Here is a 19478-nt window from a genome sequence, read left to right as displayed (position 1 = left end):
CTTAACAGTAGTAATGAGTTATTTTGTCACCTCACAGCCAACAAGGGTGGTCAGACCAGGTGAAAAATGGTCATAGGATGAAAGTCTTGAGCAAGGAAGAGATATTTTTCCTTGCCAGGTTTCTGTCTTTGCTAGTCTTCATTAGCCAACTGGTCAGCTTGGCAAAAACACAAATTCCACCAGCTCACTGGTATGAAAGAACAGAAACAAACTGCGTTTGTGGTGGTCTGTGGACTGCTGAGTGGGAAGCGCTGTCCTCAGACTTGAAAGCAGACAGCTATACTCCACAGGGTGGTTAAGAAATCTTAACACTGCAAAAGCGATCGAACCAACACTTCAGGGAGGAAAAAACCCAACTATCTAAGCCTATGATGGAAAAATGCAAAGTTGTGCTAAAGCTGCACCACCACCAAATGGTTAGCCCTTACTATGGGCAAATCACTCAGATCAGAAGCCTGTGTCCTTTTCTGCTTTCCTGTCTAGCCTGCTGTCAGTGAGCTATCATCATTTAGCCAAAACAGTGCAGAAACTGGTATTTTAGGGCTACTTTCAGTTTGATAATAGAACCTTAAAATACAGTAGATAAAATCATGTTTTAGAAAAGCTTGGCTGCTTTAAATCCTGAGTAACTCCTACAATCTGAGTAACTAAGAACCTAAATCTTCCTTGTTATTTGTAAATGCAGTAGACCAAATAAATGACTGTTTTGTCAGCCAAGCACTGTGGCCTGAGGATGGGATTTTCAAAGCACTGCGGATTAGCTGTGCTTGCTTTGAGATCACATTAAATACCTGATTGTTTCAGTGAAAACTGAGTTTTGATCACTGTTGAATGCATCTAAAAATCCTTCCTTTTTTAACATGTTTTCCAGCTTTATTTGAGCCAGACCACAGAATCAGGACCCATGTAATGACTCAGAGCAGTCGTAATAAATAAGCATATGAGGCACAAATCATGTCTTCAGGGAGCTCGGAGAAGACCTGTAAATACACACTGTTTTCAGCATCACACATGCAAATTTTGACCCTTCCTATTGCTGACGTTCCAGGGAAAGCAAGTGCCAGGGAAAACTCCCCCACCTTTCCTTTTTCAGTGCATGAATATTGTTTGGATTAACCCTTCATTTCCAATACCTTATCTTTCAAGTTGTGTAACAAGTATCAATCAATCCTTTCTTCGAGCAGAAAGGCAAAGAAAACTCCAATGGTCCTAGTGAGGCAGCTAAAATTATTCAGTTATGGGGTTTTTCTCCTTTGCAAGAGGCTTCGTATGCTGCTACAAACTCTGTTCATGACGTCCACTGGCCAAGTTGGGGGAAAATTATGAAAATAGGAGCCTTGGGCTATTCAACTTGCTTTAAATAAACCAAATACAGAGCTAGAACTGGCAGGACAGGCACCTTGTCTTGTTCTATGTGCATTCCTCCAGGAGAAAGTAGCTAAAGTGCATTAGTGATGAGCTGAAGGGTACTGTGCAGCTGGTTTGCTCAAAGAATGCAGCTTGAAATTCATTGGGTAATGGTCTAAAAGGCAGATTGCTGAACATGTGAATTGCTGCGTGGAGACCTCATAGCAGCCTTCCAGTATCTAAAGGGGGGCTATTGGGATGCTGGGGAGGGACTCTTCATTAGGGACTGTAATGACAGGACAAGGGGTAATGGGTTAAAACTTAAACAGGGGAAGTTTAGATTGGATATAAAGAGGAAATCCTTTCCTGTTAGGGTGATGAGGTACTGGAATGGGTTGCCCAGGGAAGCTGTGAATGCTCCATCCCTGACAATGTTCAAGGCCAGGCTGGACAAAGCCTTGGGTGGCATGGTTTAGTGTGAGGTGTCCCTGCCCATGGCAGGGGGGTTGGAACTTGATGATCTTAAGGTCCTTTCCAACCCTAACTATTCTATGATTCTGTGTCTTGATGATGGAGTGAAGTAGCACTGATACAGGGCTTGCTTATTTTCAGACAGGTGTCCCTGTGCCTGTCATGGGACAGGATTTGTGCCTGTTCATAGACATAGTGCTGCAGCAACCAGCATAAAGGAAGAAGTTTATTGTCAAACCCTGTTCTGAGCAGATGCTCTTTTTCTGCCTTTGTTGTCAACATGAAGTCATCCAACCTGTGAACATCTGTGTTTGCACTACAGGATTTTATTCCCTTCCCAAATCCATGAACTTCAAAAGTGAATGTCTCATCTTTCCCTTCTCTTTTCTCTCGCTCTGTTTTGTGCCTCTCATGCCAACTCTGCTCTCATCGCCCTAGTCCATCGTGGCCACACTGGCCCTTATCTAGAGGCCAAAGAAATCTGTTTCTCCTTGGTTTGATGAGCTTTGGATAAGATCCATCAGTAAGAGCTGATGAATTCCTCTATAAATTAAATGATATCATCAAAGGTGATTCTAAACTTGGGCTATACTTTGCTTTCCAGAGTACCTCTTTATTTGTCCAGCTTCCCTGGGATATGTAAGAGCTTGATCAGTGTAATAAAATGATAAAGCAAACTGTATAAATTCACATCTATTTGATACATTTTTAACTAAAATTCATGAGGATGCCAGAAGTGTGGAATTTGAGCAGCTTGCTTTGTTAACCTCCCACCAAAAACACATGTGCAAGAAACACTGCCTTCACACGTAGTCACTTCTGATTTGAAGGAAGTGTTTTCAAGAATGTGTGCTGTCTTTTCTTATGAAAAAGGTCTAATTTCTTCTGTTACGTCTGATCATAGATATCCTGATGCATGTAATAGAGGAATTACTTCACTGGGCAACAGATTTCCAAATGAACTGATGCTACCTGCCAAAGCACAGAACAGTTAAATAATCTGTTAGTAAAGTTCACAGGAATGATATAAATATGAATTAGTGTAACAGGATGTAGCCGACAGGAGATTGGGTTCAGAGAGTTCTTATCATGATGGATGGGACTTGGTTGGGGTTGAATGGCGGAAGGTTGGCTTCTTCCGCTACCAAACCGGATCAGAGCCTTCCAGTCTGCAGTTTGTTGGCACTAGTACAGTCATATTTCAAAATACCCAGATTTACGTTTTCCTATTGTGTTGCTCCTGTACAAACTCCTGTACAGGAGTCTGCAGCCTCTGAATCACTGTAGTGATTCAAAGGCTGTTAGAACCTTTCCACAGTAGGCTGTTTTCTTTCTGCACGTAACAGTTTTCTACCCTGCGGAGCGCTCTCACTGGGAGCTGCCTTCTGGAATTGCTGCTGCTCGTAAAGATGGCTTCAGGGTACGTTGTGCTTGGGGTTAGAGTGTGGGCTTTGCTCTGTATCATGCAGCAAACTCAAGGAAACAGAGCCATTTGGTAGCTGAAGCAGCAAGATGCATCTTGGCTCACAGCTTGGTGCAAGCCCATCAAAGTCAGTCCAGTGCATCGCCTTTATTTCTTTGGGTCTGTGCTCAGGGCTGTTGTTCCCCCTCCTGCTGTGGGTTCAGAACACTGACTGGAAGGATGATATGATCCTTGGCTTATTTTCTGACCTTGGTTTTTTGGCTGCAGCTCTGTGGTGGCTGGAATTAAGACCCTAAAATGGGAGAGGCAATGAGCAAGTATTGTTGACTTGGCACCTGCATTGTCAGAAATGGCTCAGCCTGTAGGTAGCCCTTAGAATATTTGGCAAGAGCGTTTGATCGCTTTGAAGAGCCAGGAAAAGCTAGCAAAGGAACATGGCAAGACTGTTTATACAAATAATGCTTGTGACAGGCACATAATAATCGAGTTCCTCTTGCATTCCTGTCAACAAGCACTCGGACAAAGAGAAGGAAGAGCCAGGGTGTGGGGTACTCCTGAATTCCGTGTTCTACAAAATACTTCAGTTTAAGCCCAGCAGAACCAGTATGATCAAACCAGATTCTATCAAGATCAGTTAAAAGCCAACGTATTTTCAATGTCTCAATCATCATTTATATTGCCAATAATCTCTGCAGCCGTTAGTGTCACAGGGAGAAGTTTTAACTGCTATTATTAGTGCCTAAACAAAGCAATGTTTACAAGATGGGCCTATTCCAAGCCTGGAAAAATGAGTTGCCAAGAAGAAAAACAGATGCTGCCCTTAATACACTTTCTGTTGCAGGAGTCACAGCAAAGCAGTTGTGCTGCTAATGAACCTGACTCCTCTTCTTTCTCACACCCCTGGCTTTTCAGGTTAGACCCGAGAAGGAAAAACAATTTAAGCAGGAAAATGGAAGTGGTCACGAGAGGTGGAGAGGAGGCCAGCTCAGCACAGTGGTTTGACTCCAGAACAATGAGGCTGTGGCTGAGGGAGGAAGGTTTCTCTGCCAGAAATACCAGTCATGAGGAGATGTGTTGTCACAGCTGCTCAAGGGTGAGGTTGTAAATGGTGTGGGCTTGAGGATCTGACAGCTGGAGGGTATCAGAGACCCATGTAACAGGAGGTGCATAGGTGGGCTTACCTCCTCCTTGTTGGGAGTGGCTGTGTGACACCAGTTTCAGGATCAAGATCTGGTCACCTTAAGGAGAAAACCTTAGCACATTAAAAAACAGGAAACATTATAACTTGTGAACCTCTCTCAAATCAATCACCTACTCAGGTAGAATCCTGGGGCTTTTTAGGGAAAACTGGCTCATAAACTCCAAAGTGATGTAGCAACATGTGTTTCATTAGAAGTCAGTGATGCTTTCCATCGTTATCGGTTCCTGTCAGAATGAAATAATGCAGTTTTTATATCTCAAAAAGAAGAGCTAGGGAGAGTGAATTACTCTCAGAGAGAGCCTGTGTGACAATGGGGATTTTGCATCTGGATTGGAAAGAAAGGAAACTCAATTTTGGTTTCAAAGGACACTTAGAAAACTTCATCAGGTTATAAAAAATAAGCCTCACATTCTTTGCAAAGGCACTGTTTATTTTCATGCCGTTCTCTTGAAGGAGTCAAAGAAAGCCAGTGCTAAACTGCAGTTGTGGTTTGAAAGGGTTGCAATTAAAGACTGTAAATAAGCATAAAGCCAGCAAGGAAAAGTGCGCTGAAGTTGTGAATGAAAAGCTGCAGGAGAGACCTGAAAGGGAGGAGAGTGACAGGAGAAGCAGTGAGAGTCTAAACTTGGATCAGCCTTGCTGGGAATCCAGGAAGCACTGAGACTTAAGGGAAGGACTTCAGCAACATGAATAGAAGTGAGAAAAATAAGAGAGGAAAAGCAAGGGAGGGCCAAGGGAAGCCTCCATCAGCAGCTGGAGGATGTTTCTTCGCTATGTCAGTGTAGCGAGAGGGATAGGACCACATGTAAGGGTTTGCAGTAGGGAGGAACAGAGCTTTTCTATTTGAAGTTGCATCTTATTCCTTCCATATCAGAGTACTTTATATTTATTCCTATATATTTCTGCTGTGTTGGGGGGGGTTAAGCATGTTACTTATTTTGGCTGTAAGAGCTAAGGTAAAGTCAGTACTTACAGTTCTTAATTTGGTATCCATCATAAATATAAGGTGTGACATTTGTTGTCTGAATCACTTCATGACCTGTATAGAGTGTGATGTGGAGGCTCTTACAACACACTCCTACAGGAGGAAACACTGACACAAGAGACCTGCTATGGTATGGTCTGTATTCCACCCTGTCAGTTCTGTTTGTCTTTGGAGGGATTTAAGCCCATTTCAGTTTCATTTTGTAAGAATGGTGCTCTTTTTTTTAACCCTCAGCCTGTCAACCAGAGCAGTTTCCAACACACAAGAAAATGTATTTTTCTGGGGCATTTATTTCATATCCTCCAGGAACTTGAATGTGTTTCGCATCAGGCATTTCTCCATATGATTTGTTTCTTTTTCAGTTCAGCGGAATAAGGTACCTTTAAAAATACATTTGTATCAGTCTTTATTTCCTTGCAGCACAAGCAAATCAGGGCTCACAGGTGAGGAGGGAAGCTGTGGTTGGAAAAGATCAAGTTCAGGCTTTAATTAGGCACTTTTAACTAACGATATCATGTTCAGAGCTGTTTTGCATTGTGTAAGTAAACAGAGAAACGAAACCTTACTGAATCGAGTTTTCTCTTTGTAGGAATGGTCTGATGAAGTGTTCAGTTTGGCAACAAATCTGTTGGCACAGAACATGTCAAGGGATGCGTTTCTGGAAAAAGCGTAAGTCGCAATGGGCTGAATGCTGTGGGTGTTGCTCTTTGCGTCATTTTCCTCTTTGCTTCTTAGTCACATTGTCATCCATTGTTTCTGCTTTGATGGGTTGTCACTTTGGTAAACACAGGCTTGTCCTTTCTTATGGTTTTAAGAAGCCTGTTATTGAAACATCACTTAAACAAAAACCCTGTTTGGGTTCTTCTTGCAAACTACTAAGTCATAGCAAACGAAAACGGGAGTAAACGCCATGTTTCCCATCTATACCAGAGGAATAACTTGTATTCTGAAGCTCTCCACTTAAAAGAATAGTCTGGACTGACTTGCTTCAGGTTTATTTTCCCTTTTGTTCTGTTATTGATCAAAAAATGAGAAGTACAAGTCTATTTTCCTCTCTGTACTTCATGTGATTCGGAGAGAAACTCTAAATCCATTCATCTGGATGCCTTTGCCCAGGGCACAGATTCCAAGTAGAAAAGCTGTTTATGAGAATGTTTGGGGTATAAAAACACACCTCCGAAAGGAAAAAGAACTAAACCTGAGATTAGCAATTCTCAAGTGTATGATAAGCATATGCTGAGGGAGTTCTCCATAACTGACAGCACTAAGAACAGTATGGCAAAGCCTAGAAGCTAGTGATGGTGATGAGCTGGGGTACTTGCTTGCCTTTTTGGGGGGAAGAAGATGAGGATGTGTGTTTATTTCTTAGTGTCTGAGGTACAGCTGAAGACAACAGAATTTCTTGTAGAAACTTTGAAGGTTGGACATTGCAGAAACTACAGCTTTGAGTCCAGTATGGACTCGGCTGAGAAAGTTGGGACTGTTCAGCCTGGAGAAGAGAAGGCTGCATGGAGACCTCAGAGCAGCCTTCCAGTATCTGAAGGGGGTCTATAGGGATGCTGGGGATGGACTCTTCATTAGGGACTGTAGTGAGAGGACAAGGGGTAATGGGTTAAAACTTAAACAGGGGAAGTTTAGATTGGATATAAGGAGGAAATTCTTTCCTGTTAGGGTGGTGAGGCACTGGAATGGGTTGCCCAGGGAGGCTGTGAATGCTCCATCCCTGGCAGTGTTCAAGGCCAGGTTGGACGAGGCCTTGGGTGATACGGTTTAGAGCGAGGTGTCCCTGCCCATGGCAGGTGGGTTGGAACTAGATGATCTTAAGGTCCTTTCCAACCCTAACTATTCTATTCTATGATGTGTTGGGACAGTAGTGATGTATTAGGCAAACCAGCTCCCACATGGATGGGAACATTTAACATTTCCTATTGGCTCCCCATGTTGAAAGTGGAGAAAGCACCATGTTAACCAGGTGTCAGAGGAAGAGCAGAGACAACTTCCTGTTACTACTATTTCCGTGTCCCTTACTACTCAAACACCTGGCTAGCCATCAGACTTTGCTGACAGATCTGTAACGGGGAGGATTCTGGCTATACCTAATGGCATTTTCATACCAGGTTCAAAGGAGGAACACGTTACCATACAGCATAGTAGATCCAGTTTTATTTGTAGCCATTTTTTGGTGGTTGTTCAAGTAATAATAATTAAAGATGTAGTCACTGGACACACCACATAGATTCAGTAGGAGGTGAGTGTGGCATTCCTGTGTCGTTTTTTCCTTCTTCCACTGATTAATGAATCACTTGGGAACTGCAGGGTTTCCAGGGTCCACTGCACAGGTGCCAAATCAGAGTCACTTAAGAAATCTTTGATTTAGAAGATTAAAAGTAGTTCCGCATTATAATTATTGTACTAAGCAAAGGGTTGGGTGCAGTCCTATCAGAACCCTTTTGTTGAAATAAAGAAAGCAAATTACATCAGAGCAGAATGAAGGCTTTTTTCGTTGTGGCGTTACACAGTTACAGTGTTGGAAGTGCAGTAATAAACAGCTTGAGCAGCTTTCCTGTGGTTTGGTCAGATGAGAAAAATAGGGTTAATCTGGAGGAAGGGCTGGTTAATAAAAACTGTTATTTTTGTTGTAATGGGCTCGTTCCTCTTTTGTAGCCATGCAGTGTGGGGTTGTGTTGGGGTGCAAAAATGGATGCTGCTGTACATTAGTACTGCAATACTGACCGGTGCAGTAATGAGTAAAGGGTGACTGGGATCAGCATTTGTCACTCTTTGAGTCAGCACTGCACTGCTGAAATGAGTCCATTCGGCTGCTACTGATGGGAGTATCTCCTAGCAAGCTTTATAACAGGAGTAGCATGCTTGGTTTTCATAGATGGGTGGTTAAAGCTGCAGGGGGGAGAATAGTGCCCCATGTGTAGCAAAGAATTTGGGAGGAAAAAAGGTAGCAAGTACTGGTGGGGGTTGACTGTTTTTCAGACACATTTTGACTTTGCTTTAACTGAAGATCAAAATTCTTCCTCCTTCCAACCCCTCCTGTAGTTTTCCTTTATTTCTGGCTTTCTTGGCTGTAGAGGAAAGCATGAAATGTGACCAGAATGTGACCAAAAGCTTAAAAAACTAGAAGGGAAAAGAAATCAAACCATTTTTACTAACCAGTGTGATTTTTCCTTTTTATTTTAGATCAGTGCTGGGAGATGGGGCAGGGGTGATAATGATTTTGTCTGGGGACACAGCAGCACAAGAGATTTCAGTTTCCAGAATATGCATTTGAGAAGACCAGGACCTGTGACAATGTTCCTCTCCTAGTCAGGGATCTTAGCACATACAGTAGTTTTGAAGCAGTTGCTAATGGCATTTTTGGGTGGGAAGAAAAGGAAAGTTTATTAGAACCATGCAGCTCCTTTTGCTTTTGGTTGGCCAGTGAGTAGAGTGAAAAAGCTTTTAAAATCCTCTTAAATACTTAAATGTTGCCACATTTTTAACCAGATTATATTTCTGCAAAACTCATTTCAAGGGGAAATGTTTTAATTATATTCAAGGGGAAGATAGGAAGCACTCAGAGTCATGCTCTTTCCAGGCTACTGGTGGTAGACACTGTGCTGGTAACCAGTAGTCCTCACATACTGGGGGGAATATCACATCACAGCTGTAGCCCCAACTGCTTCTCATTAAAGCTACTGGATGACTCCTGTTTCAGTAGGCTTTGAATTAGTATTTTGAAAGGTTTGGATAGAGACATCCTCATCCTGCTGCCTTAATGAGGATGTGAGAGAAGTCACAGGTCCTGAGATATTGAGATCTCTAAATACTCAGTTCAAAAGCTGAGTAATTGCCTGCCTGTAGATGGTTTCAGCATGTAATTTTTATACTGCTTCATACTGGAAATGTCTTGGACTTGCCCAGGGCTGCTGGATTTACTGACACTCTTGCTAGTACAGAGATATTTCAGTTGCCTGCAATTTGGCTTCCTTCCAGCTGAGGAGTGATAAAACTTAGGGTCAAATGGAGAAGCCTTCACAGTTGTGTTTTGACGAAGGCTTAGGGAGGAAGGGATGTTGGTGTGCAACACCAAGGGACAATTTCAGCCTCTGGAAGAGAAGTACAGCCACATTTCCAGTCAACTTGTATAACCTGTGTGCCACAGTCTAGTTTGCTAATAGACAGATAGGCAGCCTGGGGGAGAAGGAGCTTGGGAGGAGGATAAATTTGTGCATTCATTGCATTTGCCGTGTCTTATTGCAAGACAGACAGACAGTATTTGATACTACACATGCATTACTGTTGAATGAAAAGGTATTTATGATATCCCAACAGGTTTTCATGTTGGCAAAAAAACTGAGTCGAACTTGCCACGTGGTCAGAGCACTAGCACTGAGCTATAAAGGTGGTAGAGAAGTACTTGAAAATGCTGTCAAATAAACCAGGATGCTTTTCTCTCCACAGTTACACAAAACTTAAGCTGCAAGTGACTCCAGAAGGGCGCATTCCTCTGAAGAAGTAAGTTCTGTTCCCCCTTCTTACCATGTAGTCTCTTCTGAGTGTGAATATTTGTTTGGGATGAATATATAACCCTTGTGTCCAGAATAATAATTGTATCATCTGTTTATAACAGAGAGTATCTTGTGACTATCAGGGTATGTCTGTTCAAGTACCCTTTGTGCTAGATTGCCCTTGTGATCTAGAGCAAGACTTGGCTTCTCTGCCATTCTTTGTTCCACTTGGGTATAATACAAAAACCCCATAATTTCTTTACTTTAGAGACATGCTGTGAGGATAAATGTATTCAAGCTGCATATTGCTGGGGGAATATGAAGATATCAGTGGTGACTTTCTCAAATAGCTAGCTGCTCTAATAGCAGCTTCTGTTGGGTAGAGTTAAACTCATTGTTGGCACCATTAAACTCACTTGTGTTACTGAGCAGCCAGCAAATGGAAATAAATAGCTAAAGACCTGATAGACTGGGAGCTAGTGTTCAGCCACTGAGCCCCATGGGCTATCAAGGCATGTCTTGAAGCCAATTTCCTCTGTTTTGCCTTCATTTTGCAGCATATACCGCTTGTTTTCCGCTGACAGAAAACGGGTAGAGACTGCGTTAGAAGCTTGTAATCTTCCGTCTTCCAGGGTAAGCATCTGAATTTATTCCTTGACCTTACAATGTGTTGCTTATATTCAGTGGCGTTTACTCACTATTGAGTTGAGGCCAGTTTGTCTGAGGCCAGTTGTGCTGTAGTGGCCTTGGTAGCTGGTTTCTTTCCCATGCAGAAGTTCCTGATAACCCATCTGCAAATGTGAGTACCTTTGATTTGAAACTGTAGGAGGACCAGAAGTGCCTGGAAGAAGTGGGATGAGATCAAATGCAAGGGCAGCAGGTTGTGTGGCCTCTCCTGGAGAGTCCTGTGGGAATATTTAAGAACCTGAGGCAGCTGCACATTTTTGAGGCATGTTTTCAGTGTTAGTTCGAGGTGTAGCTAATGGGGTAATCTGTTTCCTTCTCACAAAAAATATCTGTAGCTTAAGGACAATTTAAACTCGCCATAGCTTATCTAAAAGGTGCACGGAGTAACTGTTGAAATACTCTGGCGTCAAAGCTGTTATGCTGTGAGGATGGAACCATTGTATGCTGCTATAATCCAGGGTATCTCCTCAACCCTGAGCACTGGCAGGATGGTACATCACCCTCAGGAAGGCTTTTTGCAAGAGGAATGAGCTCAAGAAGGTGATTCTGGTTAACACTGGAGAGATGATGTCCTTAAGCCTTCCTCCCAGGTAGAGATTCTCCTCCAAGAAGCTTCTTATGGGATTATTCCTTTGTTTGGAGAGCCAAGAAGTGGGGCAGAGCTGGTCTGTGACAGAGGAGAGCCTGCATCTCCTGATCCCTTGCTCTTGTAGAAAACCGTTCTGTGATGTGTGCTCAGCATTTGCTTCCCCAGTGGTTTAACAGAGCCAGTTCCTACAGCTCCAGAAGAGCAACGAAACGAAATGAGACCTTCCTTCATAGGGTTTTGGAGCTTAATTCCATAAAATTCCAATGAATATCTGTAAAGTAGGTATAAAATATTATGATAACCTTATCTAAAGCAAGGTCTTGAGGTTATAAACTTGGAGAGAATAATTTTAGAGATGAATTTTCATTGTTAGCAAACAAGAGGATGTGCAAAACATCCCTGAAGTGCTGCTTTTGAAATCAGTTGATTTATCACTTCTGTTTACCACCCGTCTCTGGGAAAAAGCATAATCTAAACATCACTGGAGTCCTTGAAAGAAACTGTACCTTTTTCTGCTGTTTATTTAAGTAGAGCCAATTTTACGTATATACTGCTGGATACTTGTTGCTGGGATACCATCTTGAAGATTATTCATAGTATAACCCAGATCCTTTCTGTGCTTGGGACAGAAAAGAAACACACTTCTTGCAACAAACAAAAAGCTTTTTTGAGCAGCTTTGAGAAAAAAAAATGTTTTAGAAGCCAAGTGCTTAAGAAGCATTAAATCTCACAGAGGTTATAGAACAGGAGAAAATCAGTACTTCAGCTACAGCTCTTTCCCTTTGTGTTCCTCCTTATTTGAACAAGTAAAATTCTTGGCTTCAACTTTCAGTTCTTCTGCGTCGTTGTACTACAGGACAAATGGTGTTCCTGTAAAGCCTTGAAAGAGCACTGGAATCCAGCACTGTGCAAGACATGAATATGTATCAGAGGATCTTCCTCAGCAAAATCACCAAGTTATTCCAAGACTTCATGAAAGTCTCTCATGGACAGTAACAGCTTTAAGCTTCTTGGTTTCTCATATTCATGCCTCATGAGTTTAGATTGGATGTAAGGGAGAAGTTCTTTACTGTGAGGGTTGTGAGGCACTGGAATGGATTGCCCAGGGAAGCTGTGAATGCTCCATCCCTGGAGGTGTTCAAATCCAGGTTGGACAGAGCCTTGGGTGACATGGTTTAGTGTGAGGTGTCCCTGCCCATGGCAGGGGAGTTGGAACTGGATGATCTTAAGGTCCTTTCCAACACTAACTATTCTATGATTCTATGAAGATCCCTCTAAGGATTTTCTCCCCACATTTCCATACCTCTCATTGCTTTAGGAAGACACAGCACTCGAGGGCCATGAATTTGCCATGGTGTTTTGCTGCACCTCTCAGAACCTGGGAATGACCCTAAAACACAAGATGAAATTTGTGGTCATAAGCAGATCCCAAGGCAGCATTTATCAGTCTCTTCCTGACTCATAGCTTCAAGGCTGGCACAGTCCCTCATCTGTCTTATGCAGTGATCTGAGGACGGGGCAGCCTAAGCTATGCTGCCAGGGTATGTTGTCACTGCATGGAGATTTCTGACAGTACAAACTTCAGCATCCTCTGTTCTGCACTTCAGCATGTTCTTTGTGTGTATGCTCATCAAGAAACCCCACAGAACAACACGTAGGAGCTTCATTTAGTGTGAGAGAAGGAAAAGGTCTCATTGACTTCATCCTGGTGTAGAATAGGAGCATCAGAGAGGCTCCCCAGAAATGCCAAAAATGAATTATTTATTTCATATTTAGTCCCCTTAAAGGATATATTCACTGCAGCACGGAGCACTCCAGCCCTGATTCAGCTGAGCAGGACTGCAGTGGGATGATGACCCATGGACATCAAGCAAGCTTTCAAAGCATGGATTTATTTACTTATGTATTTCTGGGTTGGACCTGCAAGGGTAGAGCCCAATCCCTGCTGGATCTGATCTTCAGCAGCCTTTGTCATGCAGCAGATCTGAAAGCAGAGGAATGTTTAAATAAATGTTTAAATTTTAAAGTTTTGAAAATCTGCCAATGAGTTTTGGAGTTTGGCATCTGAATTCCCTTGGGATTTTCTGTACATCTCAGCTACTCTGGGGGAAGGGGAAGTGCTTTTTGTTTGGTTTGGTTTTAGTCAAAAGTGCCTTAAACAGAATTTGAAGAGCTTTATTTTAGCTGCCCGTTTGGCTGTGGAGACTGTTTTCTGCCTTCCAGTCAATACAGAGGTTCACAATGAAGCACCAGGGAGTTTGTCTGTTAACATAAATAAAACAACTAGCTATCAAGTCCTGTGTCTGCAAATAACCTGAATTAGCTGCTGTGCTGCCAAATATGTGTAAGAGATTGGATACAGATGTTACAAAAGCAGGCAGGTTATCAGACAAATCATGAATCAGCAATGTTTGAAATTAGTAGCCTCAACCACAGAATAAAATCAAATGCCAGTATTCAGCAAAGCTGGAAATTGTACTGAAGGTTTATGATTTGTTCATTGGGCTCACAAAAGAGATGAGCACATAAGGTTTGTAGGTGGTTCTACTGAAATGTGGATGGCTCAGACCAGGCTGAGGAATGGGGCAGTGTATTTTAATCCCTTTTGGCAGGGTTTCCATCTCCCGTTCTCATCTCTGTTTTGTAGTCCACTGATCGCGTTACTGGTCAGAAACAGTAGAATCGTAGAGTGGATTGGGTTAGAAGGACCCTTAATGATTGTCTAGTTTGAACCTATGAAAATAATTAATAACTAAAAGGTTCTGTAGTTAGGCTTCAAGACTTAGAATCATAGAATAGTTAGGGTTGGAAAGGACCTTAAGATCATCCAGATCCAACCCCCCTGCCATGGGCAGGGACACCTCACTCTAAATCATACCGCCCAAGGCCTCGTCCAACCTGGCCTTGAACACTGCCAGGGATGGAGCATTCACAACCTCCCTGGGCAACCCATTCCAGTGCCTCACCACCCTAACAGTAGAGAATTTCCTCCTTATATCCAATCTAAACTTCCCCTGTTTAAGTTTTAACCCATTACCCCTTGTCCTGTCACTACAGTCCCTAATGAAGAGTCCATCCCCAGCATCCCTATAGGCCCCCTTCAGATACCGGAAGGCTGCTATGAGGTCTCCACGCAACCTTCCTCCTCCTTGTGAATAGGTGTTTGGTGATAGGTGTTTGGAAACTGAGGTGTATTTTCTTAAATCTGAGTAGCAATTACAGGCCTGGATCTCAGGTTATTGGAAAAGACCTGTATTTTGTTTTGTTCGGCACCTTCAGATCCCTGCAAAGGAATAATTCTGTGCTAATGACACAATCAATGTTTAAAATGTCCTTAGGAGAAGCTCTGGCTGAGCAGTACCCTGCTGAATAGGGACTATAGGTAGAGACAACAGAGTGAGGTGCCAGCTTTAACAAGAATACTCATAAGCTGTATGAATTCTTTAGGCTTCACAAAGCCCTTTAGGAAAACACAAGTACCAGCAGTGCTACTCTCAACCAAAAGCAGCACAGTTATCAAATTAATGGAAGTGTAGTGGGTGCAGTTTCACACACAGTTCAGTGTCACTGGCAGCTCTTGATGAAAGGAGCTATTTCCATCCTCCAGCTCCGGGTTCCTAACTTCTCCGTTGCTCTTGCACTGGATTTAGCAGTTATGCCATTGGCAAGTTACCTGATCCCACAGTAAAGTGCACAGGGTTGTTTTGGCTGGTAAGTTTAGAACCAGCTCACCCTGCAGCCACTCGCATTGTCTACCAAATGAAAGGAAGGCACAAGGGGCTAATGGTTGGTGACTTTAGATGGGTGGAGCCTGGAGATGTACCCAGGTGGATAGCAAATAGCCCAGATCAGTCTGAGCATGAGTGGAGTTGGGTTTGGTCTGTGCCTGCAAAGCAGTGGTCAACGTACAAAATCTTCTCGGGCCTCTGAAGGTTTCATAGATGAGCAAAGAGATCAAGTGATCCCTGTGGCATTCGTTCATTGTTTAATTTAACCTAAAGCAGGAAAAATGTAGAAAAGTTTCTTTCCATCTAACAGAGGCTTGACTCGATGCTTCTGGTTCCCTTGGCAACAGCATTAAACAGGTGGAATAAGTAAGAACAACGATTTCCCCTATCAGCAGTTTGCTTTTGAGACGACCAGGTTCAGCGGTGTTTGAAAGCATATGACTTTGTGTCCAAGTTACAGTCTTTTCCTCCTCCAGGTCGTCACATATGGGTATTATTTTGGAGCTGTAAAGGGAGGGCCCATGATGCTGCTAGATACTACATGGCATAGCTTTTGATAAAGGTAGCTTGTGTGGAGGAAACTCAGAGACTAGATTTTCAGTATTTGCATTTCATGGGTTTTGTGGTTTCCTTTTTCTTGTTCCTGTATAAGGTTTCTCTGTACACAGTACAAGCTTCTGTGTCATTTTGCTGTCATAGAATCCTAGAATGGTTTGGGTTGGAAGAAACCTTAAAGCTCACCCAGTTCCAACCTCCCTGCCATGGGCCGGGACACCTCCCACTAGAGCAGGTTGCTCCAAGCCCTGTCCAGCCTGACCATGAGCCCTGCCAGGGATGGGGCAGCCACAGCTTCATAGTGATTTTACTCTCTGAAGCACACAGGCTTTGCTGGCCAAACCACCCTGCTGGAAGGGAGCTCAGAGCCTTCATCCAGACTGAAATACCTGTTTATGCTGTAGATAAGGGGGTTAGATGTGGAGATGTCCTTTCTTTCTTCTTCACAGGTGCTCAGAGAAAGAGATAACTTTGCCTTATGGAAACTAAGAGGATAGATGTATTTGTATGTTTTGTAAAGACTGCTCTTTAAGCTGCTCTGTTACCCAGGGGAATTTATTATTCTGCAAAATCTGGGCTCATCTAGGTTGCAGGAAGGAAATGAGAAGCAGCACAGCACCGAGTGATCTGTTTGCAAAGAGCACGTAGATGTTTGTATCATTCTTTCACTAATTCTTTCCCCATTTCACAGAATGATTCAATCCCTCAAGATGACTTCACGCCAGACGTGTACAGGGTGTTCTTGAACAACCTCTGCCCTCGGCCGGAGATTGACCACATCTTTTCAGAGTTGTAAGAAAAGACACTCATTATTTATTTACCCCTTCACTGATTTTCTGGGCTGGGGATGGCAAAGTGGGTTCTTAAGCCTACAGCAGCATGCAGCGATTGCCAAGAACCAATTTCAATGTCAAGCAGGGCTCTTATTTAACCTTGGATCAAGGGTTCTTTCTCTCCCGAGCTTTTGATTCCATTCCTAATGGCCAGAGTTTTAAAGTAGCTTGTTCCTAAAGGAGCAGAACTGCAGGGTCTTGTTTTTCTGTATGGATTAGGATTGTGTAAGCTTCCACGACAGTAAAAAGAGTAATAAGAGATAACAGCATGCAATAGGCATGAGAAGATGTATAATCACCCCCAAAAGCTCAATTAGGAGTTGCAAAAATTGCAGTAACTTTTAGCATTTGTGCATCATGAATTTACACCATGACATTAAATTGGCAGCCAGCTACAACTGATTTCATACGTTTGGTTACAAGCTGTGTAACTCCTGATCTTTCTGCCCCTTGCAGCAAGTCATCATACATCCCAGTTACAGCAGAGTTTGGTCAATGGAGTCAGAATGGAAAGCAATAGAAAGGCAAAGTAATTTCCAGAATGCATCCCAAGACCACCAAAGCAATTGGTGAACTTACCTGTGCAACATGAGTGTGCTCGTGTACTCCTTTTGCACTCATTTTCTCTAAGGTTGAGGTTTCACAGGGACACAGCCTTGGCCTAGTTTGCTCTCACTGAACGTGGAGGTAGACTTCTCATTGCTGTCTCGCAATAGAGCAGAAATAGGCCAGTCCCAAGTGCTGTAGACAACCCTAAGCACGTCACCTGGCTTGGAGGCTTCCTGGATCTCCATCTGGGTACCAATTATACCCAAACACTGCTCTTCTTACTAACTCTCTAAATAGGCATCTTTTGTGCTTGCTTTACAGAATGCCTGGCATTTTTTAACAGGTTGGTAAAAAGAGGGAGAAAACTCCAAGCAAATACTAGAATACTGAAATCAGGGCTGTTGTTATTCGGCAGCAAATCCAAATAGTTGGGCCGGGAATGCCAGCAGAGTGTTTGTGGCAAGCTGAGGGTTGGATTCCATGTTGTTTTTTACTCTTTTAAATCACTCAGTTCTAGGACTTCAGAGGAATGAAAAGCTTTTAGCATTGCTCTGACTCTTCCCATTGATGTCGGTAATGCTGAATGCTTTTAAAAGTCTTACTCCTGGATGTTTGTTGAAGGATGTTTGTTGTTACATGCTGGCAGAGTAAATTAGTCCAGAGGCACAGCGGGACAGTGTTTTTGTTGTAAGGATAGTTTGAATCTTGGCTGTTTCCCTGGGAAGTTACATTGAACAAAATTTCAAGGAACTGTATTTAAATGGCTTTGCTGTTGCTTTAATTTTTCTCTAGTGGTGCCAAGAGCAAACCATACCTTACTGTTGATCAAATGATGGAATTTATCAATCTTAAGCAACGCGATCCACGATTAAATGAAATCCTCTATCCACCGTTAAAACAAGAACAAGTTCAACAGCTGATTGAGAAGTATGAACCCAACAGTAATCTGGCAAAGAAAGGTCAGTGGTTTTTATATTCTCCCTGTACTCAGTTTCTGATTTGAAACAATGACTCAATTATCCTGCAGCACATGCTAAAGCACAATTTGGTTCAGAATCAGATTGCATTTCCAGCTATCTGCTTTTGGATTGTACTGTGAGACATCGTGTTGTGCATTTTTAAATGTATTTGGTTGGGATCAGTTTAGGAAGGATGGGGCTGGTTTCAGTATTTGCATTTTGGTAAGTGTGATTGATAGCTTAGAACAGTTGCTCTGGTGTGCAAACTGCAGCAGAAACCTTACTATGACAGTGACTGTTTACCTGCATCTGAAATCATAGAATGGTCTGTGTTGGAAAGAGCCTTAAGATCAGCCAGTTCCAAACCCCTGCCATGGGCAGGGACACATCACACTAGGACCATGTTGCCCAAGGCTCTGTCCAACCTGGCCTTGAACACTGCCAGGGATGGAGCATTCACAACTTCTTTTGGCAGCCTGTTCCAGTGCCTCACCACCCTCACAGTAAAGAACTTCTTCCTTATATCTAACCTGAACTTCCCCTGTTCAAGTTTGAACCCATCACCCCTTGTCCTATCGCAACAGTGCCTAATGAAGAGTCCCTCCCCAGCATCCAAATGTAAATTAAAAATCAATGACAGTAAAGCTAAGAAGAAGATAATTCTGTCATTTAATAGCAGGAATAAGTGCAGCCCTCCGCTTTCTGATAAAGTGGTACAAAGCAAGATGTGAGAGCAGCCGAGTGTATTTGGTGCTATAATCACAGAAAAATCCCTTTTGAAATCTCAAGAGTTGTCAGGGCTTAACTGGGCATTTCGCCAGAGCCAGCGAGAGATCTCGTGCTCAGATCTCTGCAGACTCTTGCTGCCACCACAAGTCTTAAAATAGCTTTGAATTTGTGTCTGCACCCTGGTTTATTCCAATCCATGTATCTTAATGATTACCCCAGCTTTTAATGTGCTTATACCTTAGAAGTTTTAGGGGCATAGGACTATCCTGAAAAACATCTAATACAAAAAACTGGTTTGGTCCAGAGATTTTTGCATCCAGAGGAAACACGAAGATATCTCACAAAAGTCATAGAGGTTAACAGAAGTCACTCCTGCCCCTCTCCCTGAAAGCCTTCTGACCTAGATGTCTTCCCAAAGGAAACCTGTTGCTCTCAATGCTGCAATCAACGTTGTCTTAAGGCAAAACACCTGTAATCTTTGTCTTTTCTAGTCCAATCAAATTTAGCATGCCCAGAGGTTTTGATGGAGGGGTTAAATCCTGCTCCTTTGTCATGCTTACGCAAACTGTCTTTTGACGTCAGTGAGAATACTAGCGTGAGTAGATGAAAACGCATTGTGACCTCCTCTCATCCGTGCAAATATTAGAATCCTTCTCTCTGCTTACCTTATTTCACATCAGCGACAGGAAAATCTGATATAAAAGATCATTCTTATTACCCAAATATTGGCACTTCATATAAACCAAATAAAGGATTTATTAGAAGGAGGCGTGCTGATGTGCTAGCAGAACACCAAAGTCAAAATGAAATCACGTTCTGACTAGCAGTAAGGAGGAAGCATGAAACAAACCACAGAAAAAGGGTGTTATGATGTTGTTTGTTGTTACCCTCCAAGGAGGATTTGTGGGACACCTCCAGCT

The 19478-nt window shown here is 42.8% G+C and overlaps 1 protein-coding gene across 4 annotated transcripts in view; it reads left to right on the top strand.

Annotated features, from left to right (window-relative positions):
- The window catches only part of PLCB1 (phospholipase C beta 1), a 400808-nt gene that overhangs the window by 244357 nt on the left and 136973 nt on the right, over positions 1-19478 (top strand). For all 4 annotated transcript variants that reach the window (XM_061364798.1, XM_061364801.1, XM_061364800.1 and 1 more), the window contains 5 exons: positions 6017-6096; positions 9883-9936; positions 10487-10562; positions 16180-16280; positions 17663-17829. In XM_061364798.1, the coding sequence (XP_061220782.1) occupies positions 6017-6096; positions 9883-9936; positions 10487-10562; positions 16180-16280; positions 17663-17829 (478 nt within the window). The remainder of the gene's footprint in view (positions 1-6016; positions 6097-9882; positions 9937-10486; positions 10563-16179; positions 16281-17662; positions 17830-19478) is intronic.

Source organism: Neopsephotus bourkii, unplaced genomic scaffold (assembly GCF_033783945.1).
Source record: "Neopsephotus bourkii isolate Nb327-2 ecotype Australia unplaced genomic scaffold, CSIRO-AGI_Nbou_v1 NB_1250, whole genome shotgun sequence".
NCBI classification, from domain to species: domain Eukaryota; kingdom Metazoa; phylum Chordata; class Aves; order Psittaciformes; family Psittacidae; genus Neopsephotus; species Neopsephotus bourkii.
This window is presented reverse-complemented; position numbering and strand designations above follow the sequence as displayed.